Here is a 12,068-nt window from a genome sequence, read left to right as displayed (position 1 = left end):
ACAGAGTCTTCCCTTTATCCATTCTTGTTCATCGACTGGCCGTCCGTTTCGCCACTGATGATCCAGGTGGGGGGAATCGGGGACCTGTTACGATCAGTCCGCCTATCGCCATGGGTACCTGTTGCACACGTGCAGGGGTTTATCCAGGGCGCACACTCAGGAGCGGAATTGCTGGGTCATGCGCCACACAGGTGCACACCTTTACGGGTGGTGCCCAGACTGGTTTCCAAACCGTCTGCCTCACTTCTCACGCCTGCGGGCGGCGGGCGGGCCCTCCTTACCAGCCGCTCCCGTTCCTGCCAGCGTGGGGCGCGTGCCGTGTACTTGTCGTGGTTTGCGTCGGCACCTTCCCGGCAGCACTTGACATGGAGCACGTTCTTCTGGGTTTCCTCTCTTTCGGCGCATCGGTTTTAAGTATGTTGCTTATGTTTATATCTGATTTTCCTCTGATTGTTTTTAACATCCTTCCAGCCACAGGCGTACCGTGTGCACGTGAGCATCGTCGGCGCTGGGAAAATCAGGCACTCCCAACCAGGCCCACGGTGGAAGGACCACCCCGTCTGCCTGCTTGGCTCGATTTTGCTGCCGGGGGGAAGCACAGCGAGGCGAGGCGGGGGGGGGGCCTGAGTCCGGCAGCGTGCTGGCACTGATGAAATCTGGTTGTATCACAGCATTTGTCTGCTCTTGTCCTCAGCGGTTCACACCATTCAGGAAGCCCTTCTGCTCACTGTTCCAAAAATAGCGGGTCTCTGGATACGTCCAAAGTCTACATCGTGTCCCACAGCAGCGCCCAACAGGTCCCCGGGTCTGCGTCCAAGCCCTACCACAGGCAAGGGGCAGTGAGCAAGTATGTCATCGGCTGGAAGAAATCGGAGGGCAGCCCGCCGCCTGAGGAACCCGAAGTGACCGAGTGTCAGGGGTAAGGTGGCCAGTGGCTCTTCTCTACCCACCCTTACACACCTTTTGGGGACGGACTAAGCGGATGCATTTTTCCCCTCGACAGAAATATATTTTCTAAGAAGGAATAACCTAGAAACATCCTTGTACATCTTCTTAAATGTTGGCATTTATGTTTCTCTTTCAAAGTCTTCTCTTCCCTTGAGTTTCATGTTTAAAAAGTGAGAGAAATCCCTGTTCTGTGTTCTTCTGTCCAGAAAACTGCCTGCAATAGAAAAGTCACGGTCATGGGCTGTTGACGGTGTGAGGATAGAGGCTGTAAATAAACAAGTTCAAGGGTGATTTGAATCCCCCCCACTGTCCCTGAGTGTTTCTTAAACTTGTTGTGTGACGCCATCAAAGAGAAAGTATTCTACCCAATTTTAACATGACTTTGATTTCCCTTCCAGTTGTTTGGTTTTGTGGGGTCAGGTAGGGAGGGACATGAGGTGCCTCTTGAAAAAGAGAAAAAAGATGCCGATAATCCATTTTATAACACCTGTGGAAGCTCTGCTGTCTCTCTGAAGAGACAAGTTAAAGAAATCACATGTCAAGAACGCAAAACAAGGATGGTCAGAGCTATTTTCGTTGTTTGCTTATTTTTTATTTTATTTTTTTAAATTTTTTTGAATTTTTTTAATTTATTTTTGAGAGAGAGAAAGAGAGACAGAGCATGAGCGGGAGAGGGGCAGAGAGAGAGGGAGACACAGAATCCGAAGCAGGCTCCTGGCTTCCGCTCGAGCTATCCGCTCAGAGCCCGATACGGGGCTCGAACCCACACCTGCAAGATCATGACCTGAGCCGAAGTCGGACACTGAACCAACTGAGCCGCCCAGGCACGCCTGTTTCCTTATTTTTAAAAGGACAGCCATGGGGAGCCTGGGTGGCTTAGTCAGTTGAGCATCCGACTCTGGATTTCAGCTCGGGTCATGATCTCGCAGTTTGGGAGATCGAGCCCCACATCGGGCTCTAGGTTGACCGCACGGAGCCTGCTTGGGAGTCTCTCTCCCTTGCTCTCTGCCCCTCCCCCACTCATCTCACTCGAATGCCCTCTCTCTCACTCTCTCTCTCTCTCTCTCTCAAAATAAATAAGCGTTTTTTTAAAAATAAAAAAATAAAAGGACAGCCTTAAGAAAAAAGAAACTCCCATGCACTAAACTGTGAGGCCATTGTGTCTGCAGCATCGTCACGTGTGGAGGGCGCACGGGGGGGCTGCCCTGATTTTCAGAGAGCTCTTTTATGTCTTCAGCTTGGTTGATGAACTGGCACCACTTTTTTTCCCAGAAAAAATGATCCCGCTTTTTAAATATGAAGAGCCTGCTGCTGCTCTCTAAACTAAAAGTCATTTTAGGGCTGAATTTGAACATGGAGTCTTTTTGTTAAAAAAAAAAAACAACACACACACACACACAAAACCCATCATGTCAATAATTGCAAATGAGGTATTTAGAAAGGAATTCAATAGTGATAGCCACACTTTGTGACCACAAATGCAGATTTCTCTTTCCTTTTTTTTTTTTTTTTTTAAGTAGGCTCCCTACCCGGCGTGGGGTTTGAACTCATGACCCTAAGATCAAGAGTCACCTGCTCTACGGACTGAGCCAGCCAGGCGCCCCCATAAATGCAGATTTCTAACGATAACGTTGGTACTTCTGCCTATTAATACGTCTCCTGAGCACCTCACACAAATTCATCCGGAGCCTTCTGAGTTCTGTGTGAAAGCACTGTTTGAGGGCTCTCTGCAAGAGTCAGGGAAGGATGACAGGTGCCCATTTGGACATTTTGCTCTCCCGAGCCCCCCCAGAGTTTGTGCATTTGAACACACAGGTTTGAAGGCACGGACTCTCAGTAAAAGAAGGGCAGAGTCAGGAGCATCGTGAGGAGGAGGTCTGGGCATGTGGGCGACAAAGCTTTACTTCCCCGCATCACACAAGGCTAGTGCTGGGATTTGAACCCGGGCCTCAGGCCGGATCTCTGCGTGCTGTGCCATGCCCGTCCTGTGGGGAGGGGGGCAGGCACCCCAGGACTTGTCCAGCTAAGTCGAGTGCCCCTTAAACAAGGGAACACACTGTAATGTGGAAGCGATGAATCTAGAACACCTGCAGACAGCAGAAACAGCGTCCCACCTTATCACCGAAAGATGCTTTGAAACGGATGGGCCAAGTCCGGTGCGTTTGCCACAAAGGATTAGAGAATGTCAATGTCCCATTGTACACAAAAGATAAAACTCTGAAGTTTCCAGTCATCTCTTTAACATCACATTGTGGAACTCTCCTTGACCCAACCTGACCTACCTCAGCAACAAAGCAAAAGCCAGAGAGACTTCCAGATAATCACTGTTAATTTTGAGCACGTCCGCGTGAGTTCCTTACTCTGGTAATTTCCCAGTGAGCTGTCGGACTGTGACAAGATGGCCTTGCCTCTCAAATAGAGTCATCTCAGTGACACATGACAATAACATACAGGTCTGTCGCCCTGTGGCCCTGGGCCATGGATTCCTAGAACATTGCATTTCAGGTCATGTGGCAAGTGCCGTTCACTGCTGACAGTACAGCCACTGATGATTCACTGTGTCCTCCGGAATGTTCGCTTCCTCGGATTGAATTTCCAGAGTAAACTTTTAAAAATCGAGTCCCTGGTTTTCTCCCTGGAAAAGAGCTGAAAACAGTAATTCCGCTAGACAGTCTTTTGTTGTTCGTAAATACATTTTTATATCCTGATAATTAAGGGAGACAGCTGCTTTATTTATCCAAACGGCTTTGCGGAATTGCCAATAATAAAACGTGCTTGGCACACGCCTGAATCGATTACTCTTAAATTTCAGGCTCCCTCGGGTGCCTCTCTCTGTGTCGCCCGGGTGAGATGGGGCAGTGCGGTTGTCTGCCTGCGAGAGGAGGGTTCTCTCGAGTCTTCTGAGAAACGCAAGGAGGTGTTCCTGCAAAGGACATATGATAATCTCTGATGAATTATTGAAAATGTGTTTTCTGACAGATTGGGAAAAGAAAAAGCACGGCCTTAAAAAAAAAAAAAAAAGGCTATATTTTTTTTCCCCATCCAGGGCTTCAGGGATCTGACTTGATTCTGAATTATTCAGAAATCTACCTTTAGAGTTGAGCTCATTTCACACGTGTAGAATGACACAGGGGTCTGGAGCAAACGCGGCAGTGACCTGACTCCATAATTAAGAATCGTGCTTATGAGTAGGTGGTGGTGGAATCGGCGGATTTTAATCCTTCGGGCTACACGCGTTTTACAAATGGGCTGACCCCTCCCTCCTCTTAACTTCCCCTCTGCTTTGTTTCTGTGCAACAGGCTGTATGGTGAGATGGAGATCCTGTCCACGGCAACCCAGCACCAGACCGTGGTGGGGGATGCTGTTGCAGAAACTCAACATGTTCTGTCCAAAGAAGATTTTCTGAAACTGATGCTTCCTGACAGTCCGTTAGTGGAGGAGGGGAGAAGAAAGGTTAGCGACTTTCATGAGGCTTTGCAGTTACCAGAAATACCGAAGAAAAGTCTAAAGAGGCTCGGAAGTTTCCAGAGTCCCTCCTCGTGCGTTCTCTGTCATGACTCTACCTGGTACTCTGTGCATGGCTGACCGTTTTCAGGGGGTTTTTCTATCAGCAGGGCAAGCCCGGGGGAGGTGAGGAAGGGCAACTTTCTAGCATGGATGGAGAGGACAAGGGGCAGGCAGGCAGGCCTGGCCGAAAATCCCAGCTCCGGTGACAAGCAGCCGTGTGACTCTGTGCAAGTGACTTGACCTCCCGGCCCAGGGTCGTCCTCCGAAAAAAGGAGACCATGAAACGTGTACCAGAGAGAAGAAATAACACAGCCGCAGCCTCTTAGCACTGGTACATTCTGGGTGATCAGAGGCAGTAGCTATGAAATCCATACTACCTGACTTGTTACAGAAATCTGTCCTCTGCTCCAAGCGGGGCACTGTAAATATGACGGAGCATGCAGCACGCCATCAGTCCCAAGGGAAGGCCATGTGTCCGTCTTCTAAGCCAACCTCACATTCGGTGGCACACCTTCATTCGTCACGTAGTAGTCCCCCGCTAACGTTAGATCACTTCTTGTTAACAAGTTGTAGCTTCGCTGTTACTACAGTCTCTTAAACCACTTGGTTACGTAACATAAAGGATTCGGAAGAACCTGCCAGTCATTTAGCTCAGTCTCCTCTTTCTGCAAGTTCCTGGGTCCCTACGTGGTGAAGTGAGAAGTTCATATAAATATAGGGTGTCAGAGTCAGGAACGGAAGTCAGATCTTCTCCCTTCTCATCCAGTGCTCTCTCTCGTCCAAATGAAAAGAAAAACATATATATATATACATATGAGGCATCGCCATGTTGACTGGGATCAGGGTAAACACCAAGTCTGTGTGCTCCTGTCTTCTCTATAATAAAACAATACTGCAATTAACCTAATTGTGTTCTTAGAATAACACTCTAATTAGATACTACCTGAAAGCTGCTTTAATCTAATGCGCCTGTAATCATGTTCTGAAGAACCTGCTGGTGTGTGTGAAGAGGGAATCCCAGAAGAACTCGATCATAATGAGCCTCTTTTTTTTTTTTTTTTTTTTTTCTAAACTTGTATCAAATCATATATACGGTACTGTATAAGCTTGGGTGCAGACTTGTAAAAAGGGGCAGATAGCTGTTCTTTTCATAGAAATGAACTTCTCTCCTTGACGTGGGGTTTCCCCCCTTCTAAGACGAATCACCTTCCTTTCTTGGTGTAAATTTAACTTTGTAGTCGACACACATTCCAGCTGGACAGACCAGACAGAATGGAAGGAACGCATACAATAGAAATATGTTTAGCTTTCTCACTGCACTCACAAATGTAAATAGCCATTTCTGTGTTTGTTTGATGCAAACATTCTGCCTTTTACTATTGTTTATATAAAAAGAATGTGGTTCGGTATGCAGAAGACGAAGTTGGAAAGTCAGATCTGATTTAATTTTTTTGAGTATTTTGACTACTGCTTCTTGAGTAAGAATTCTCCCTACCCTGTCTGCAAGTTAACACAATAATTTCAGTGGTTCCCTTAAATCCGGTAATGATCGATTACTATAACTCCATTTTCAACAATTATAATAGACTCCTGTGGGGGATCACTTTTAAGTAGACAAGATTTTACTGGACTGATAACCATTGCCTCTTGAACCTGCTTGTGTGGCCTAGAGAGCCTCAGTGTTCAAAATTGGTTTTATTATTTTTTTTTTGGATGAGATTGAACCTCACATTGCAGTGGATTGATACAGAAATTGCCTGATATTAAAACGTAGTCATTTCAAATTAAAATCAAGCCCACGCTATGTGTGCTTTTGCATAACTGTGCCCGAAATGGCAACCTTCTATATTTCCAGGACCTGGCGGTGTTATAAGGTTATGGAGGTTCCATTTAACATTTCAGAATTAATAAAGCTGCCCTTGTCTAATTCATGATAGTAGTTCACAGAATGTCAAAGGAGGAAAACATTCAAATCCAGTAACAGCACCAGAGCCCTGGTGTGTTTGCCTAGATGGCCCACGTGCCTGGTTTAGCATTCCTGAGCTAATGGTTGATGCCTGCCTGCCTAGGGAGAACTCAGAGATGCTATCACAGTGGTACTTGTATTGCTGGATTTAGTCAGAGAAATTCCATGCTTTCAACTCTTTTGTGTCTGTCTTCCCCCTTCTCCCCCCCACCCTAGTTTTCGTTCTATGGGAACCTGTCTCCAAGACGCTCGCTCTACCGCACCCTCTCTGATGAGAGCATCTGCAGCAATCGGAGGGGGTCTTCCTTTGGCAGTTCGCGAAGTTCAATACTTGACCAAGCCCTGCCCAACGACATTCTGTTCAGCACCACCCCACCCTACCACAGCACGCTGCCCCCCCGCACCCACCCCGCGCCCAGCTTGGGGAGCCTGAGAAGTAAGTGTGCGGGGGCTGAACTTCCGTACGCGGGGGCCCTTCGGGTTGTGCCCCGTAGAGATTTGGGAGGGGTTAGGTTTCTTTTTTAAAATACATATTATTTGGTGCGTCTGCTTTGCTTTCCTTTTTTTTAAAAAAAAATTTTTCAATATGATACAAGCATCAGAGTGGATACTTTTTAGAAGTTAAGCAGTGCCGCGAGTGTTGAATATTGAAAGCCCATATTCAACATTTTTTATCGAGTCATGACTATATAAATAAAAGATGTATGTGTGTGTATAAGAAAAAAATACCTAAGACCTGATTTTATAAAGGCAGAAGTGGCACGGGAGGTAGACTTTCCATTGGGCAGCAAGCAAGGAGGAAGGTTTGGTTTCTCTCCGTCCCTGACATTGAACACCGGGGGATGGGCAAGGTGGTAGATGAGCTCGGGAGCCATGGGTCTTCAACCTGACTTTCCCCGTGGGTGGTGGAATGACCCTGTGTTCATCATTCATGCGCTCTGTGTCCGGTTTACTCCAGTTCAGGGGTCACAGACTGACTGGGTAATTCCTACACGATTTTCCTTCAGATCTTAAAATCTTTGACTTTTACGTGGTGTCAGTGTTTAAGGGTGCTAATTTTTTTTTACTCTGGCTTTGTTTCCTTTTTCAGAATTTAATTTCTAGTGTACAGGATGATTAAGGATTTAATCAGAACTACATTCATTATCCGTTTTTTTTTTTATTTCATAAGAAGCATTATCTTTAGAACCAATTTGAACTTCATAATATGTGTGGAAATCTCAGGCTAAATGAAATAAAAGTTCTAATAGTGCTTCTTCTAATGTTGAACATAATTGGAAATGAACCTTGTCTCATAAAATCCTTAATCTATTTCTTTAAGTAACATAATATCCTGCCTGCTATAATGAGTCAATTTGCCTAAATTGAAGAAACCTTTAAACTCCTTCTTGATAACCCCATGAAAGGTCAGACATACTCTAATAACCTAATATTTCTCTAAATGTTTTTCCTTTTTTGTAAATAGGTAAATTTAACGTCCTCTTGAAAGCGTGCGTAAAATCAGTAAGACTGTTTTCTCGCAGATGTTATTTCTTTCATTTCTAATGCTTGATGTGTGGTCATGAAATCTGTGGCCTGTGCGTCGATGTAATTCTTATATTCACCCTTCACTGCTTCCATTGTGAAAGATACATCTTTTTTTTTTTTACTTTACTTTTTTTTTAATGAAAAAAAAATTTTTTTTTTTTTAAGAGCAGTTCTAGGTTCGCAGCAAAATTTAGCAGAAGGCACAGGGAGTTCCCGGATACCCCTGCCCCCACACATGCACAGCCTCCCTCGCGATCAGCGTCTCTCACCCAGGGTACATTTGCCACAATCCGTGAACCTGCATTGACACATCATCATGAACCAGAGTCCATCGTTGGCTTACATTAGGATTCAGTCTCGATGCCATACACGCTGTGGGTCTGGACAGTGTCAAATGACATGTATCCACCACTGCAGTATGGCAACCACTGATCTTTTCACTGTCTCCCTTGTTTTGTCTTTTCCAAAATGTCATATACTTAGAATCATACAGTATGTAGCTTTTTCAGGAGAACTCCGTGTCTCTTCACGGCTTGACAGTTTCTTTCTCTTCAGCACTAGATAATATTCCATTGTCTGGACGTACCACAGCTTCTCTATCTGTCCACCTACTGAAGAAATGCATCCTGTTTTAGTATTTGCAAAGTATAAAGGCGCAAGTAGGAAACAGGCAGGGGACGTTACTTGTTCACGATTCAAGTGCAAAACTGCCTTACCTGTCTTCACTGGTCGTTTCTCTGGGAAAGGCAGTGAGCGTGGTCCTTGCCGCTGGCTCTTCTCTGTTGAAACCTGATTTGGCAACGCCACTTCAGTTTCCTGTAGAAACTACTCAGAAAAGGTTCTTTCGGTTCCATGAGTGAAATGACACGATGTGGATAAGGGAGCTGGAAGTAATTTGTGCTAACGTGTCTGACGCCCGCACTGAACCTGTGTGGTCATTCCTTTTGAATCCACAGATTTTTGTCATTCTTCACTTTCTGTGGTTTCTGGTCGCTCGGCAGAACCTCTGTAAGAAGAGCCCACTCTCTGAGAGTAGTTCAGAACCAGAACAACGGATGTCTGAAGAGAGAAATGAGGACGAATTGAGGTTGTCCGGTTGTTTTCTCTTAGTCCCAGAGACTTAGCTTCATGTGAAAGCTTGGAGGGGAGGTTTGTTCCGTCAAGCTTCTAGAAGCCACGTAGAAAGAGGTAGGCAGACACTCAGAAGGCGTGCGTGTGCTTCGGGTAAGCTTTAAAACGAGCATTCCCACCACGGGATCCTCACAGAGAGAATCTGTCACTAATAGGGACTGGTCAGCAAGTTCGTCTCTTTACAGCGAATGTTGCTGGAGCTTTTCCACGGGTAATTATTATTATAGTCACAGGCTTCTCGTTCAGATATTTTTAGCTAGTCCCTGTCCCACATTTGAACCTGTCTCAGACTCTTTCTTCTCTGGAGATCAAGATCTTGATTCAACCTTGTGAGACCCGTCCCTCACAAACACATTTTGGATGTGATTCATGTCGCGATTCATGTAGATTTCCTGTGAAGTCCCTGAAATGTGCTGTATCATTAGGTCTTCAACTTGGAGGCGTAAAAATATGGCCTGATGAAGCAATTGAAACTGTTTCTGAAATGCTTCTGCGTTGCATTTAGGGTCTTTGTTTTCATTATTATTGGATTCCAGAACAAAATTTCTTTTGTGGCCCACATAGAAAAAAATGGGGAATGGCCATTTGGATGCATGATTCACAGGCCAGATAACCAGTGATATTGATAAATGTGCCCAGTATCTGTTTCCTCCTTGACCAGTTGGGTACCTGGCTTTATTCAGTGAAGGGCTGCTTCCGTACCTTGGCTGTTGTAAATAATGCTGCTGTAAACATCGGAGTGCATGTATCCCTTCGAATTAGTGTTTTTGTATTCTTCAGGTAAATACTGGATCATATGGAGATTTTATTTTTAATTTTTTGAGGCACCTCCACACTGTTTCCCACTGTGGCTTCACCAGTTTGCATTCCCACCGGCAGTGCAGGAGGGTTCCTTTTTCTCCACGTCCTCGCCAGCATTTGGTATTTCTTTTTGATATTAGCCATTCTGACAGGTGTGAGATGATATCTCATTGTGGTTTTGATTTGCATTTCCCTGATGATCAGTGATGTTGAGCATCTTTTCACGTATCCTTTTGGCCATCTCTATGTCTTCTTTGGAGAAATGTCTGTTCATGTCTTGTGCCCGGTTTTTAATTGGATTGTTTGGGTTTTCTTTTCTTTTTTTCTTTTTTCTTTTCTTTTTTTTTTTTTTTTTGGTGTTGTGTAAGTTCTTCACAGGTTTTAGATACTGATCCTTTATCAGAAATATTATTTGCAAACATCTTCTTCCATTCGGTAGGTTGTCTTTTCGTTTTATTGAGTTTCCTTTGCCGTGCAGAAGCTTTTTGTGCCAGTGCAGTCCCGATTCTTTATTTCTCCTTTTGTTTCCCTTGTCTCAGGAGACCTGTGTAGAAAAATGTTGTTATGGCTGATGTCAGAGATATTACTGCTTGTGCTGTCTTGTAGGATTTTTATGGTTTCGAGTCTCACATTTAGGCCCTTAATTCATTTTGAGTTTATTTTTGTGCATGGTGTAAGAAGGTCATATGGTTTCCTCCTTCGGCGTGTCACTGTCCAGTTTTCCCAACACCCTTTGTCGAAGAGACTTTTTCCCATTACACATTTTTGCCTCCTTTGTCAAAGATTTGTTGACCATATAGTTGTACGTTTATTTCTGGGCTTTCTATTCTGTTCCATTGGTGTGTGTGTGTGTGTGTGTGTGTGTGTACCATACTGTTTTGATCAGTACAGCTTTGCACTATAACTTGAAGTCTGGAATTGTGATGCCCCCATCTTTGTTTTTCTTTTTCAAGACTGCTTTGGCTATTCGGGGTCTTTTGTGAGAATCCCTCTTTTTTGTTTTTTGTTTTATGGAGATCAAAACTCTCCAAGGAATGGGAGAAATCTTCCTAAGAGCATAGAACTCACAAGAGTTCTTAAGTTTCAGAAGATAAGAAGAGAGTATTAACTTACGCATGTTTCCAAATCCTGGAGTTTTGACCTAGCACCTCCCAAAGGATGCCCCTTGAAGCTTAAAGAAGGGGGGAGTTTAGAATAAATCAAATGAGTATTTTCTCGGGAATTCAGTATGCCCGCATGATGCTACAGACCCAGGCACAGGCCCGGTGTGTGGGGTGCAGGTGGTAAGAGCCGCTCACAGGCAGAAGATGACCCTGGCCACAGTTGGCACTGCAGAACGTGCCCGTGGGCCATCAGAGGCAGGGGGTCTGGGTGATCCACGAGGGTGCTGCTTTCTGTTTCTCAGAGGTTCCCAGTCTCCCCTGTAATAAACATCCAGTGGTGTTTCGAGAGGAGTTGCCCAAACCTCGGCTGTCTGACCATCAGGGGGACTCCTCAGCGTTTATAACAACAAACAAAGGCACCCCTGATACAGACGGTCATTGTGCCTTCCGGTTGTGGATAAACAAACAGGAAGTCACGACATCGGTGTCCAGGCCGGAGAGCAGGGGCCAGGCGTCCACGCCTAGACGTCAGCCATCTTTCAGACTCCCCGAGCCACTTTCTCCTTCGAATTGGCTGAAAGGGCAGGGTGCGCTCCTGACGTCACACGAGCTTTGGAAATAACAAAGACAAGGGGTGCCTTTTCTTCCGCATCTGTAAGACTCCGGAAACAACCCAGTCACGGCCACCGTGGTGTGCACCTTCCCCAAACCCCCACCGAACCAGCACCAGCAGCATTCGTCTGCTTGCTGACCGGGCTCCTCAAGGGCGGAAGCCGTGTCTTCCTGGTCCTATAGTACCTGCTGGTGCCTGGAACATAGGAGATGGCTGGGTAAGCATCATCTAGGTGATGGCAGTAGTGATAACCTCACATCCAGCAAGGACGTTCTAAAGGATTTTTGGTGATTCGGAATCTCAGACCACAAAAATAAATAAATAAAATTTATGTTTTGCCAATGATGTGATCTTCCAAGCAACTGAAAAGAAATTGAGGTGCTTTTCATTTTGAGAACTCGGAGAATTTAGACGCTCTTTCTCCGTTTAAGGTGAGTGTCGGTGACCCTGGGACCTTCCTGCGTGCTGAGA

General features: G+C 45.4%; 1 protein-coding gene across 4 annotated transcripts in view; it reads left to right on the top strand.

Moving 5' to 3' along the window:
• The window catches only part of SIPA1L2 (signal induced proliferation associated 1 like 2), a 224,214-nt gene that overhangs the window by 194,202 nt on the left and 17,944 nt on the right, over positions 1 to 12,068 (top strand). For all 4 annotated transcript variants that reach the window (XM_030334658.1, XM_030334657.1, XM_030334656.1 and 1 more), the window contains exons 16-18: positions 695 to 919; positions 4,249 to 4,402; positions 6,639 to 6,858. In XM_030334658.1, the coding sequence (XP_030190518.1) occupies positions 695 to 919; positions 4,249 to 4,402; positions 6,639 to 6,858 (599 nt within the window). The remainder of the gene's footprint in view (positions 1 to 694; positions 920 to 4,248; positions 4,403 to 6,638; positions 6,859 to 12,068) is intronic.

This window comes from Lynx canadensis, chromosome D2, assembly GCF_007474595.2.
Source record: "Lynx canadensis isolate LIC74 chromosome D2, mLynCan4.pri.v2, whole genome shotgun sequence".
Taxonomy (NCBI): Eukaryota; Metazoa; Chordata; class Mammalia; order Carnivora; family Felidae; genus Lynx; species Lynx canadensis.
This window is presented reverse-complemented; position numbering and strand designations above follow the sequence as displayed.